We start from the raw sequence: 14,344 nt of genomic DNA on the forward strand, positions 1-14,344 counted from the left end.
AGGACAAACACTGAATGATTCCACTTATATAAAGTACCTAGTCAAATTCATGGAGACAGAAAGTAAAATGATGGTTGCTAGGGCCTGGGGGAGAGAAGGGAATGGGAAGTTATTATTCAATAGACATAGAGTCTGAATTTAGGATGATGAAAATTTCTGGAGATGGACAGTGATGATGGTTGCATAACAGTGTGAATATAGTTAATGGCACTGAACTGTACATTAAAAAATGCTTAAAATGTAAATGTTATGTATTTTTAATCACAACTTAAAATAAAAGCTTACCATTTCCCAAAGGAATCTACCAGTATAGTTCCTTATCTCCCTACCCTGACCCACACAAGCTTTTCCTTTTTTCTTTTTTCCTTTCCTTTCCTTTCCTTTCCTTTTTTTTCTTTCTTTCTTTCTTTCTTTCTTTCTTTCTTTCTTTCTTTCTTTCTTTCTTTCCTTTCCTTTCCTTCCCTTCTCTTTTCTTTCTTTTTTCTTTTCCTTTCTTCTTTTTTCTCTTTTCTTTTTTTTTTCTTTTCCTTTCCTCTTTTCTCTTGTCTTCTCTTTCTTCTGTAATATTTTTGGTTGACTTGTAATCTTTTTTTTTTTTTTCTTTTTAACTTGTGATCCTGATTCTTAGCCTTCCAACTGGGCTTTGAGGCAAGCTACCTACTTGTTTTTGCTTATGTGTCCAACACAACAACAACCCCAATTCTACAACTTCCCTTGCTGGAGTTCCCTTTCCTGATCCCATTTTGAGTCACCTTATGAAAGAGAGGGGTCAAGAGAGGCTGGAGAGCTAAAGAACATGGGCTGGAAAAGAGAGTCAGAACTCAGTGTTCATGCCAACTGGGTTTTCCAGTTCCCATTTCCTTCCTGTCCATGCTATTTTTGGGGGGTGGGATGTGATCTTAGGAATATTACGGTGAGTGTGAAAAACCCCAGAGTCAGAGGATTTGACCTCAACTGGTTATTTCCTTTCTTTGTTGCTGATTTTCTGGGTCTATTGACACCGATGTCAAACTAGGCACATTTTAATTTGTCAGGTACTGAGCACTACTACCACTAGCTCAGGGTGCTAAAGCTATTGCTGAGGAGTTCCTAAAGGAGTAATTTTATTTTTTTATTTTTTTAAATTTTAATGTTTTCTTATTATATTATGTTAGTCACCATACAGTACATCCCTGGTTTCTGATGTAAGGTTCGATGCTTCATTAGTTGTGTATAACACGCAGTGCACCATGCAATACGTGCCCTCCTTACTACCCATCACCAGTCTATCCCATTCCCCCACCCCCCTCCCTTCTGAAGTCTTCAGTTTGTTTCTCAGAGTCCATAGTCTCTCATGCTTCGGTCCCCCTTCTGATTACCCCCCCTTTCTTTATCCCTTTCTTCCCCTACTGATCTTCCTAGTTTTTATGTTCCATAGATGAGAGAAACCATATGATAACTGTCTTTCTCTGCTTGACTTATTTCACTTAGCATTATCTCCTCCAGTGTCGTCCATGTTGCAGCAAATGTTGAGAACTCGTTCTTTCTGATGGCTGAGTAATATTCCATTGTATATATGGACCACAACTTCTTAATCCAGTCATCTGTTGAAGGGCATCTTGGCTCCTTCCACAATTTAGCTATTGTGGACAATGCTGCTATGAACATTGGGGTGCGTATGGCCCTTCTAAATAGTAATTTTAGAAGGTGCCATCCTTCCCACTCCCTCTGTCCTAATGCTGGCTGGAATTTCATCCAGGGCTTGAGTACCCAGTTCAATGCGTCATAGTAAAGATTAGTCCTCTTCATGACAACCGTGGTCTGTCTGTATGTGTGCAGTGGTGGTGATGGTGGTGGCAGGAGGTTATGGGCTCCATTTCCTCAGACCTCACAATGTCTGTGTTGCTTTTGAACAACCCTTCTTGAATTTGGATTTTATAATCATACAAATATCATATATTTCATAAGTTTTTACCTTTTCTTTTTTAAATTGATTACTAGGAAACTCAAAGTCAAATTGCAAGTCAACCCTAAAAAACTACATAGAATTTCATTGCATGTATTTTGGATACTAATCTTGGCCTTCATTTCACCTTATTTCTATCTTAATGGTGTTTCTCTCTCACTCTCTCTCATATAGTTAGTTAGTTACTTAGTTAGTTAGTTAGACAGATAGTTATATTTATTGTACCTCTATTCAAAGAGGTTTTGGAGTGAAGATTTTGCATGTGTGCCTAATTATGTATGCTATGGATAGATAGATAGATAGATAGATAGATAGATAGATAGATAGATACAGCTAAACACACACACACACACACACACACACACACACACACACACTCTCTACTCTAAAACCTTTTGGGATGCCTGGGTTGTTTAGTCGGTTAAGCATCTGCCATCGGGTTCAGGTCATGATCCCAGGATCCAGGGATCCGGGGTCCAGGCTCTCTGCTCAGCAGGGAGCCTGCTTCTCCCTCTCCATCTACCCCTCCCCCCTGCTCGTGTTGTCTCTTTCTCTCTCTCTCCCAAATAAATAAATAAATAAATAAAATCTTTTTTTAAAAAAATAAATAAAACCTTTTGGATAAATACAACTATCTATATTCTTTATTCTGTGCTGTATTAGAAACCAGTTGGTGGTATAGGCCTTCATGGAAGAGAAACCTAAATTTGTAACAGTTTCACGTTCATGATTTCATTGAATCCTATCAAAACCCCAGGAAGTGGGGCTGATGATATTTACATTTTACTGAGAAGGAAACCACCCAGGGAGAGATTGAACTGCCCAAGGCCACAAGCAGCAGAGAATAGAGAACCAGTTCAGCTCACAGTTCTTAACACCAAGTTACAGTTCTAGACCAGTGCTTTCATCCCCACCCTACCTTATTTTTCCTGAAAATTATCCTTTAACTGTCTGAACATGTTTGGGTAAATCTTTCTGGTACCAGCCTGAATTTTATAGCCATCCCTTTGGTTTAGATGATTAACCGTTTTCTCTCTCCTATCAGATTCACTGTTTCTTCACTTGCCCAGGCCTCTTTTCAACTTTGATACCAGAGGTAGTTATTCCCTTGTTTCCCATTCCTGCAAAATATCCCCTGCGTGATGGAATGAAACTGGCACTGGACTAGGGATTAATTCTTCACCAGCTGTGTGCCCACGAGCTCGTTACTTCACTCTGCTGCTAGCTTCAGTTTTGTCATCTGTAAAATGTGGTGTTTGGAGACCTCTGAGCTCCCTTTTAGCTTCCTTCTGTGAACTGTACACTCATCCTTCGCACCCATGGCTGCAGTCAAGATACAGTCTTCCTCTCTCCGACTCTCCTAGCAGCTCAGTTGCGTGACATCATCTGTGGTCTTCAGGCACCCCTGTAGTTGATTGTGGTGTGTGTCCAAGATAAGAAGGATGGATCTGTGGGGTGGAGGAAACAGGGAGCTGTCATTTGATGGGTGTAAAGTTTCAGCTAGGCTAGATGAATAAATTCTGGAGATTGTGCTGTATGAGCAAAATGCCTATAGTTAACAATACAGTGTTCAGATGGTAGACTGAAATGTTCTTACCCCCAAAATGGGGGAGGGGGGGCAAGGAAACTCTGGGAGGTGTTGGGTATGTCTATTGTCTCAATTGTGGTTATGGTATCATGGTTGCTTGTGGATGCCCAAAATATCAAACTGTATATATTAACTATATGCAGTTCTTTGTATATCAATTGTAACTCAATAAAGCTGTTAAAAAGAGATGGGTCCATTTGTTTACCTTTCATTATGATAAGAGCCAGCTAAACATTAAAATGGTACTTAAAAATTTTTGAAGTCTGAACTCTTTCCCAAGTCAGACATAGCCAGAGCTTTTGGGAGGAATGTGAACCGAGCTGAATTCTGGTCAACCACTCCTTAAGTGAACGATGTTGAGTGACTCCCTATAGCTTCCTGAGCCTTAGATGCCTCATTTGTGTGGTGAGGAAGACAGTGCCTGACTCACCTACTCAGAAGGAGGGTTGACATGATAACGTGCATGGAAAGTCTGTAAAAAGCAAACTCAATGTCCTACTATCTATACTTAAAATTTCCCCTTAGCGATAATGCCACGCCTTGCATCAGCCACACTCCGGTGTCTGTATTACATCAAAGTGCAAGGCAGGAAAATGTAAGCATTTGTTCATCTCTCCATTCACCCATTAATATACCAAACATCTATTGACAATTATAGCAGACAGCTTGTACGGACACAAGGATGAATAAAGGCACTACACTTTCAAGGAGCTCATAGTCTAGCAGACAAACACACAAAGAAACAACTGACACCCAATGTAAAGATAACTGTCGTAGAGATGAGTATAAAATGTTAAAGAACACGCAGGAGGGATTGGCCAATTCTGACTGGGGGAGTTGGGAAGCAGCATTAAACTCGTTCTTAGGGGGAAAAAAAAGAATGGAACAGGTAGAAAACATTAGGGACTTCTGGATAGAAAAAAAATCACACAAACCAAGAAAGAGAGGGATGGACATGCATGCTGTGTTCATAAAGTGGTGAAAATAGAAAAGTGACTCATTTAGTGTGTCTGGGGTGAGGGGTAGTAGAGAGAGATTAGGCAGAAGGAAAGTCTGGAAAAGGAGACTGATGATAAAATCAATAGGAGAGATGAGTGAACTTTTTTTTTTAGTTTAAAAAAATTGAATTTTAAAAAATTAAAAATGAAAAACCAAAACCCAAATGTATTTTGTATTAAGCCGGGGAAAAGCCATAAACTTTTAGAGAGGAAACCATCCAAAGGTACCATGAAATTGTTTTACAGTCTTGATGATGATGATGACGACGATGATTATAGTCAAGGCTGAGCTGCTGAATCATAGATCTCTAAACACAGTGGCTTAAGGATATCTGGGTGGCTCAGCCGATTAAGCGTCTGCCTTCAGCTCAGGTCATGATCCCAGGGTCCTGGGATAGAGTCCCTCATCAGGGTTCTTGCTCAATGGGGAGCCTGCTTCTCCCTCTGCCTGCTGCTCTCCCTGCTTGTGCTCTCTCTCTCTCTGACAAATAAACAAAAAAATCTTTAAAAAAACACAACAAAATAAAACATAGTGGCTTAAATATGATCTAGGCTACAGAAGCTGCTCTGCTCCATAAAGTCACTTAGGGACCCAGATTCCCTCCATCTTGCTGCTCCCTTGTCTCCCAAATCATTGTCCCTGATCTCTGTAATTGAAATTGAGTCTCTAACATGACCTCAGTGCAGCCTTTGGAAAGGCCATAAGTTTAGGACAATTTTATTTTAAGCAAGTGACACGGAAGGTTGACTCAATAATTCTCCATTCTATTTGATCTTAATCATGTATCATGCCTGTCTGCAAGGAACGTTAGGAGATATAGGCTCTAAACTGTTCATTTATGTATCCAAGAATAGAGAGAGACAGATTTTGGGGGACAATAGTCTGCCAAAACTTGCTGATTAGGGAGCCTCATCAATTCCTAGATTTATATTTGCTTCTAGTATTTATTTATCATTTATATTGTCATGTTGGTCCTCTAAATGCCAGTGTTAATTACTTAGCCAAAAAAAATGCTTTGGATGATCTAGGATTTACCATTCAAATCAAGAAAATGTTAAATGTATCCCTGTAGTCAACATTCAACTTAGTTCACAAATTAAAAAATACATTATTAGAAAAATACTGCAATTTTGAATCATGTTGCTAAATCTGTAAGACTCTGATGCTGCTGTCTCCATATCAATGCCCTGCAAGAGGATTAAGTTTTAATTTGGGTCAAAAAGCAGAATTCCTGGAAGAGCCTACTATTTTCAAGGCATAAAGCCAGCCTACGTGGAAACATGAGGCTCTCAATGGGGTTGGCAACCCAAAGTCACACTATTGGATGTGCGGCTGATTTTCGGTGGCATGGTGGGGCTGATGTTACTGGAATGCAAATTCATAGGGTGAGAAAAGCCAATATAAACACTCAGTCCATGTGTGTTACTGTTACTGTTATGGGTATTATTTTAAAATTATTTAATACTGGTAGGTTTAAGGATATAGAAGTGGAGTAAAGAAACCTCTTTCACTCATAGGCGTTATTATATATCTTGTGGGTATTTGGACTTTAGAGAGTCTGGAAAAATTGCACTCCTAAATTGTCCCTGTTAATCAAAGTCTCTAAAAACTAACACAAACGGTGGGTCTCTCTTGCTTTCTCTCCTTTCTCCCACCCTCTGCTCTTCCCTCCCTTTTTCTCTTTTGCTTATTCATTCCTTCTGTGCAAAGTTCAGGATTTCATCTTCTCTCACCTCTAATTGGTCTCTGCCTCCTTTGCTGGAATGATCTTTCTAATCTTCAAAGTTTACTTTGTATATCTTTTGGTTAAATACCTTTGATGTCTCCCCAGTCCGTCAAGTGAAAGTTTAAACAGTTCACAAGGTTCTCCACTATCTTGCCTCAGCCTGACTTTCTAATTTCATCTCTAGTTACTGTGATACGAGCTAATACTAGCTAGAACAACTAGCCACAGTTGAATACATCCCCATCCTCTGGCCCGGTGCATACACTGAATCACTGTGCTTTCCTGGACACGAATGCCCTGCTTCTCCATTGTCCACCTGACAAATGCATACTTCTGGCCCAACGCAATGTCATTTCCTCTTTTTTAGCCTTCTATGACTCTCCCTATGTATATACCCAGGAAAAATCAGTTATTCCATCATCTGTATTTCTATTGCCCTTTATGTATTTCCAAGTTGGACCCAGTACTTACCACATTACATTATTATTTATTTTGGGGTATTGTCTCTTCCATGGGACTGAAAGCTTCTTGAGGGCAGGGACAATGTCTTCTCTGTGTCTCCAGCTCTTAGCACATTCAATGTGCCTAGAATATGGTACATATTAAACAGTAATAGTGGTATTACTATAGCTACAATATATTGAGCACACCTAATGTACTAGGTAAATTACATATGTTATCTGAAGAGCTCCCATTTTCCATACTAGAAATCTAAATCTTACAGAGGTTAAATAATTTGTCTGGAGTCACATAGTAGGACCAACATTAATACCTAAGTTGGACTCCAAAGCCTATACTATGCTGTTGTTGACTAGATGGAGATATAAAAGGTCACTTTGGAAATGGTGATAGCCTACCACATTAAATTGAGTTAATGAACTACAGATGCAAACCCAAAAGTCACTGTTACCACCTACTAACAGGGCGTGACTTGCTTATCATTAGAGAGTATTCAGACCATGGCATCTACCGGAGCAATGCAATATAAATTGATACCTCTTGTGCATTTGAAAGGCTCTTAGCTCTTGACAAAACAATCCTCCACTCTCACAATAGGTTGATGTCCTATTTTACAGGTGTTATGTAACCATCTCAAGGTCACACAGCCTAGCACCAGCTGAACAATGCCTAGAAGTTTTTTGGGTTACTTAAAAAAAATTTTTTTTTCTTTTTACTTAAGCCACTACAACCCATTAAGTGTATTTCTAGAGTGAAAGTAGTATGCCAAGTTGAAATGGATGCTCAGTGGAGGGGCCAGGATTAAATGCCACAGACTTTCTGAGCAAGAGTCTCTAAATCTGTTAAGAGGCAGAGCAGAACAGCAAAGTTTGTCTACCACCACCCGTGGCCACAGTACCATACCTTTCAGTAATGCTGCATCAGTTAGCTTGTTGTAAAGTGCAAGCCTAAAGCCAAAAATGTGGTTCAAAACAAAATAGGAGGTTTCTCTAACCTCTAATTTAACCGTGCGAGGTCCTGTTATTAATTAATAGGTACCTTCACCAAGGACAGTTAAGAAAATCAGACAACTGCCAGGTTGCTTCCTATTCCTCTTGACTTCTTATTGGATAATTTTTATCAAGTGAGCTAAGCACACATTTTCCTGTAACTCAGTTATTCAGCAAAATGTCCAAAGCTACTTAACTGACGCAGAGCAAACAAACGCAATAGCCCTGGTTGTGATGCTTTCCATTTAAAGGGACACTCCCTTCCTTTAGCGTCGTCTTCCCCGCACCACCACTGCACCAAGGGCTAGTCTGTTGTTTAAAACAAACACAGAAAAGGTTGACATTGAAACGGTCTTAAAGTGCCTGGCTTAATGAAATAGGGGGAATCAGTTAGATGAAGGACTTAATGTTCCAATAACTACTTTAGCAGCCTCCCCCCTCCCCATTTCAAACGTCCAAACACAGCCCTCCTCTTGGGGCGTTAGAAGGGGGGGGGGATCAAACTTTGTGGAATCTCGGTTTTGTAAGGATATTGACATAGGTAGGTGCTTGGCAATTAAGCTAGAATTTCACTGCATCTCCTTTAAAGGAACAACTTTATTCTTCAGGGAGCCCACCTACCAATTTTTTGTTCAATCATCTGCAGAGAGTAGAAGCTTTATTTCACTGCAAGTTCTCTGTGACATTCTGCACTCTCGTGATTTAATGCACCAAAAAGGATCTTTAACTCTTGGTCTACACCAGTGCAAATAAAGGTTAAATCTCTCACTAACCATCATGAACTAGCCTAATAACTCACGAGAGGCTATGGAAAAAGAAACCGAGAAAGCAGGTGTGCAGACTTGATTAAAACGTGCAAAACCCGCACAACCGCAGGCAAATGTACTTTATCCTCACATATCCCTAGTACCGGCTGCGAGGACCGCAAGCAGGGGAACTTTTACCGCGCCAAAAACAGGATCCTGCGAGCAGGGCCTAGTAACACAGGGGCTTTTCTTCCGAACGGTGTCCCGACCGGAGCTTGCGCTGAATGCCGGGGCTCCTATTGGCCACGCACCATGGGGGAGGTGGAGACTGGCGGGGAGAGAGACGGGAGGAGGGGAGAAGGGGGCAAGGCCTTTTCCCTGCCCCCTCCTGGCCCCCTCCGCAGGCAGCCGCCGGCGCCTCGTGCGTGGTTACTATGCAAATTGCAGCGATTGCGGAAATAAACAAGGGGGTAGGGAGAGGAGAGAGGGACTGCGAATCGATTGCAACTTCTGCAAAGTCTCGTACAATCCAAAGCACACAAGGCAAAACCAGAGAGAATCTGAGAACCAGCCAGCCCGGGTTGGATTGCTATCAAAGAGGAGAGAGAGAGAGAGAGAGGCAGAGAGCGCGCATTGCAATTGCAAAAGCCTTCTGATTTGGAGTTAAAAAAAAAAAAATCTCCAAGAAGCCTGCAATTGGCCAACAGCTTTAAAAAAAATCTCTTCCGGGTTTTCAACGGTTCCAAGTTTATTTAGATTTTTTTTAATGCAAAAAAAGGGGGACAACAAACGAAGCAATTCGTCTGAACATTTTAAAGTTTCTCACGTACACTTTTTACATTGCAATGGTACGTGGTACATCTTAAACTTTCTATTTTGCGTTTATACGATGTGTGTTTTATAAACAACAATAACGGTAGAATGATTTTGTTTAATGGTTAAGACTTTAAAATTTCTCTGGCTTGCATATGCATTTAAGTGATTGCTGGGTGAATGTCTATTGTGATGGTGTTGTTTTAAAGACGTAGCTTTGTGGATGGCTTTTTTTTTTTTTTTTGGCTATGTGCATCAGAGACCGGGTTTCCTTTTTTTTTCCCCCATATTTGAAAAAATTTGCTGAGCTTGACATTTTTTTCCTCCTAGCGCTTGCTCGGTTCCAGAAAGGAGGAAAAAAAAATCTGTACGTGCTCCGTTCCGTAAAAAGACGTCTGGCCCTAGCAGTCAACCTAACTCGAAAAGAAATGTCTGGACCCGGAGAATAATTGACGATTCGATCCTCTAATCAATGGGACAACCTGGGAGATTGACAAAAGCTTTATCCAATCATGAGGAGGCTTGGGTGTACAATGGTTCTCAGTAGCCAGAGGGGGCGGGGCAGAAAAGATCTGAAGTTCTCTGCGGCTCTGAAGGGGATGGTGTGGTTCAAGCTGTCAAAGATACAAGCTCTTCCGGATTTAGCAAGCACAATAGGAAAGTGTTTTTGAGTTTAAGAAAAAAAAAACTGATTGGGGAATTCTTGCGTGAATTGTAATGCCTTCTTAATTGCCTTTCAGAAAAAGTTAGAAAAATTCTTCTAGAGAAATATTAACTTTGTATTAATTATTATTTTTAAATTCAGGGAAGCTGTTAATTGTTGTGGAAGGGGAGGTTCAACTTTTAAAAATGCGTGGCTTGAAAACTTGTCTGAACTACCGGACGGTATTAAGCTCTGGGAAGTAACATATTGAATACACAGCACTGCAAAACTTCCTGGTTATCTTAGAAGTTTTCACTTTTCAAGTACTTTGAAGGAATAGGCATGCCTCTCTTCTTGAACCCTAAGCAACAGTTTTAAGGGAGAGAGAATGTTTCACAGGTGGACTGACAGCTGTTTTATACATTTGAAAGGAAGAGGGGAAGAGAGTGTTTTTTCTCCACTTTTCTTGAATTCTGCTGTTTGAATATATGGTCAGTAGCAAATAGGATATTAAGACTGGCCAAGTTCACATTTGTTCTTGTTACCACAACAACCCCTGTGGAGGGTGTGTGTGGAAGATTGCTGACTTGCTAACTCTTAGTTGGAGTCTGGCCTCTTGGACAAGTCTTTGATACCAATCCAGTGGAAACCAACTGCAGTAGCTTGTGTTGGAGACAGTAACTGGCAGCCTCTAACTAAAGCAGATCCATCTCCTCCTTCCCTCTGAGCATTGTAGACACCTAATTCTGTTGGGAAGTGAATGGAAAATAGTATGGGCTCTTTCCCATCTTTGGATTAAATTCCCATTGAACTATTTCCCAAGGCTTTAGGCCTTCTAATCAAATCTGGTTTGGAAATTTGACGTTAAAATCCACTTGGATGCTCAGTTCAGCGACATTATTCAATTTAGTATTATATGCATCTAAGAAAAATCTACATACAAGTGACCGGTAGGTCAAAAAACTAGGGAAAAATATTGGAAAATGCTAGTGATAGAGTTAGTGTTGGTAAAAACTATGGAGTTAATGGCATTGTCACTTATGAACCCCAATTTTATCTTCACTGCTTTGGGCATTAACAGCTAAATCATGTTAATAAGATCTGCCTATCAAGTAACCTCCAAAATGAGAGGTATTTGAGCTGTACATATAAGCGAAACCTTATTGACGTAATTTATATATCTTAAGAGGATTTCACTAAAGCTGGCAAGGTAACATTTCTGCAAATAAAACACAGTAAATGCAAGGCTGGGCTCTGTGCCAGGAAGAATATGGATAGCAGAGAGCATGACAGGAGCCTCCTTTGCGCAAAGACAATCCCATTTCAAGACAGCCTCCTAGCACTTGCAAAATAAATGATCGGAGCAGTTATTTCCAATAAGGGGTTTATCCTTCCTAACAATGGGTCATTTATATGATTGCAGTAAACTAGTTTTTGTAGTTCACCTGCTTCCTACAACTGTTCTCTCTACTATCCTTTCCTCCTCTCCTCCTTCCACCTCTGCTCTCTCTCAAGTGTCTTAAGTATCTTTGTGAACTCTGGACAAGGATTTACTTTTGCAACTTGGGAAGAGGGTAAAGAGTTAGAAATGTTTTTACCCGGAGACTGCCCTTTGAGGAACATCTGTTTCTTTGTGTGTGTGTTTAAATTTATGCCTGTTGGAGAGAAAGTTACCAGAAGCCTTTCTGTAACTGTAACTCTTCTACTGTATTTTTCTCAGTCTTGTTTCCAAAGGCTGTAGTTGGAACCGTGCTTTGTAGTGTTTCCCCCGCCTCCCCCCCCCCATTCCGCGGGGGAGGGAGCGGGAGCTGGCGGAGATAGGAGAGAAAGCAGGAGCGGATGTGAAGGGCTTTGGTGCTGAACTTGGATCCAGCCCTTGCCTAGAGGGCGCAAACAATCGTCCCATATCCAAAAGTCTTACGAAGGGCGCCAAAAGTTACTTAAGATAATATTGCTAACCGCAGAAAGCTGGAAATCGCGGGCACATTCACTACTGCAACAAAAGAAGTTTTTAAACTAGAAATATCAGCATTAAATTACTTTTCCCTATTTTTAAAAAGCAGGGCGATGTGCCAGTCCTTTTTTAAAAAATTCCTTTTCTTTTTCTTGAGATTCAGTTAAAAGTAAGAATCTTTCTTGTTTTGGAAAGAGGCAGATGTGAAGTCTATCTTTTAATACAGCAAAAGAAAGATTTTAATCTGCGCTGGAAGAGAACTTCCCAAGAGTACACACGGAACAATAACTTCTCACTGTGCCTCAGTTACATGTTGGGACCGCCAGCCAGAAACTTCTATCGAGGAAACTTGGAGCGAGTTGAAGTTATAGATCCCAGCAACGGTTTTCGTGGCCAGGGAGGTTGTCTAACTCGGCTTAGCTTTTAGGACATTTCTCTTTTACTGAAATTGAAGAGGAACCAAGGGAAAACAGTTGTTTAGTTGGGGAAAATGGGACTCTCTCATTAAAGATTTTAGTCATTATCTCCCCTTGCCCCCTAATAAATAATTTGAGAGATTTCCAAGGATATTTAGGAGCGGGTGTGTGAAGATGGTCTCAGGCATTCAGAAATTATTTTAGCCAGAAAGTAACTGGAGAACAAGCATAAAATGATTTTAGACAGATGCAGAATATTTCAGAGGATTGTATTTTGCTTTCTCCAGTGACATATTTCATGCCCCTTACTTTAAAAAGGGGAGGGCGTGAGGTGGGGGAGCGTAGTCTGAATGAGAGTGGCCTTAGCACGTCACCTCACACTCACCTGCAGAGTGGGCATTCCTACAGGAGTTTCCTCTTTTCAGAGGCTCTCTAGCTGTGTAAGCTCTCCCAACGTGCAGATTCCCCTGTGTGCCAGTGCCTTTCACCCTGATCTTTCCTTTTGGAATTTTGAGAAGGATTCGCAAATGCAGCAGACTGCAAACTAGAGTTAGGAAGGTGAGGAGGAAGAGATGGGATGGGGGGCAGGAGAAAGAAGGGCTTTTTTTGTTTGTTTGTTTGGTTTCTTCTCCCGCCCCCCCCCCCAATCAGGGAGGAAAGCCTGGAGAAAAAAATATGAGGTTAAAAAAACTGGAAAAGCAGGCTTACTGGCAACTTGCCAAACCCTAAAAACCACCCCCCTTTTCTGCCAAAACAATACTTTAGCAAACCTAATATAATTGCAGGAAGCTCTTTTCCATTTTAAGAACGATTACCTGGGGGAGAAAAAAAGAGGGGATTCTTAAAAGGCACCCTTCCAGAGGTGTCCCAGGAACAGGGACGGTAATGATAGCCTGTGTCCAGTTTTGGGCACGCGTTTGTGGACCAGAATATCTCCGTTCCCTTAGGGGACATCCCTTTCACATTTTTTTTTCTCCTAAAGAGAAAAAGATGTCACAGCTAAACCACTGTTGTTTCTGAACGTGATAGAACTTTTTCTATGGCGTCTGTTCAGACCCACTAGTTTCACAGTCCTGGGAGGGAGAACGCTCATTAATCTCCGCCTCTTTTTCTCCAGACACCCCCCCCACCCCCCAAATCCGGTGACTCTTCTGTGTGAAATTATTCCCCACCACCCCCGCTTCTGAATGCCACAGGACTGAAGCTGCACAAAGTTTGCAGGATTTTGTGCATAATTACCTCTACCGACGATCTATTCCCACAGAAAGCTCCGTTGGAGAGATTACAAGGCTCTGAGCCGTACCGCATTTCAGAGGGAAAAAAAAAGTTACCTAGGAGGTCTGATTTTTTAAAAATTTGCATACATGCAAATTTGCCCCCCGGCCTTCTCCTTGGTTTTCTACGTGCCCACACAGTGAACCGGGAGCGCAGGGCAACCTGGCAAAGTTGCCCAAGTCCTCCACCGAGGTCCGCGAAGGTCTGCGGCGGGGCTTGGGGGATGGGGATGAGGAAAAGTAGTTTTGTTTGCTTAAGCACATCCTGTGGCAGCCTATAGCTGCCCGGGAGTACAGACTGTAACTGCTCCTCACTGCGTTACCCAGTAATGCGCTGAGCGGGGAAGCGGGGGCGGGGGGGGGCAGAGGGAGCGAGAGAGCCTGNCCGTGTCTGCGCGTGTTTCTGTGTGTGTGCGCGCGTGTGCTCGGGGGGGGGGGAAGAGAAATACAGCTTTAAGAAAGTAACTTTGTTTCCATGCGGGTGCATTCCTCTTGCACGGCCATTTGTGTGGGCACATGGCTAATGGCGCCCTCTTATTAATGCGTTAATTAATATCGGGGCGATTGACTGCGGAACGGCGGTGTTTTCGGACGCCCCGCACGTGTTTCGGCGGGGTTGCAGCCCATGACACGCTGAAATCTGGACTCAGCGTTTCTGCAGCCGGCAGGCCGGTTTCTGTAAAAAAAAAAAAAACCCGGGGAGGGGGCCGCCGACGGAGCCCACCGCACGCCCCGCACGCTCGGGGCAATTGAAACCCCCGGGTGCGGGAGAACTCGCGACCCTGCGCCCAC

The 14,344-nt window shown here is 42.0% G+C and overlaps 1 protein-coding gene and 1 long non-coding RNA gene across 7 annotated transcripts in view; one reads left to right on the plus strand and one right to left on the minus strand.

Annotated features, from left to right (window-relative positions):
• The window catches only part of NFIA (nuclear factor I A), a 586,444-nt gene that overhangs the window by 205,003 nt on the left and 367,097 nt on the right, over nucleotides 1-14,344 (plus strand). Inside the window, exon 1 of one of the 6 annotated variants that reach the window (XM_034653528.1) lies at nucleotides 9,095-9,300. The exons of the other annotated variants lie outside the window; for them this stretch is intronic. Within the exon in view, the coding sequence (XP_034509419.1) occupies nucleotides 9,298-9,300 (3 nt within the window). The 5' untranslated portion in view covers nucleotides 9,095-9,297. Of the gene's footprint in view, nucleotides 1-9,094; nucleotides 9,301-14,344 lie in introns of those variants that run through there. 6 annotated transcript variants of the gene reach the window in all.
• On the minus strand, nucleotides 2,504-9,083 carry LOC105239746. The gene is made up of 3 exons (XR_004623241.1): nucleotides 8,651-9,083; nucleotides 6,730-8,015; nucleotides 2,504-3,393 (listed from the first exon to the last, which is right to left on the minus strand). It is a non-coding gene; the product is annotated as an uncharacterized LOC105239746 (long non-coding RNA).

The sequence above is a fragment of the Ailuropoda melanoleuca genome, chromosome 2 (assembly GCF_002007445.2).
Source record: "Ailuropoda melanoleuca isolate Jingjing chromosome 2, ASM200744v2, whole genome shotgun sequence".
NCBI classification, from domain to species: Eukaryota; Metazoa; Chordata; class Mammalia; order Carnivora; family Ursidae; genus Ailuropoda; species Ailuropoda melanoleuca.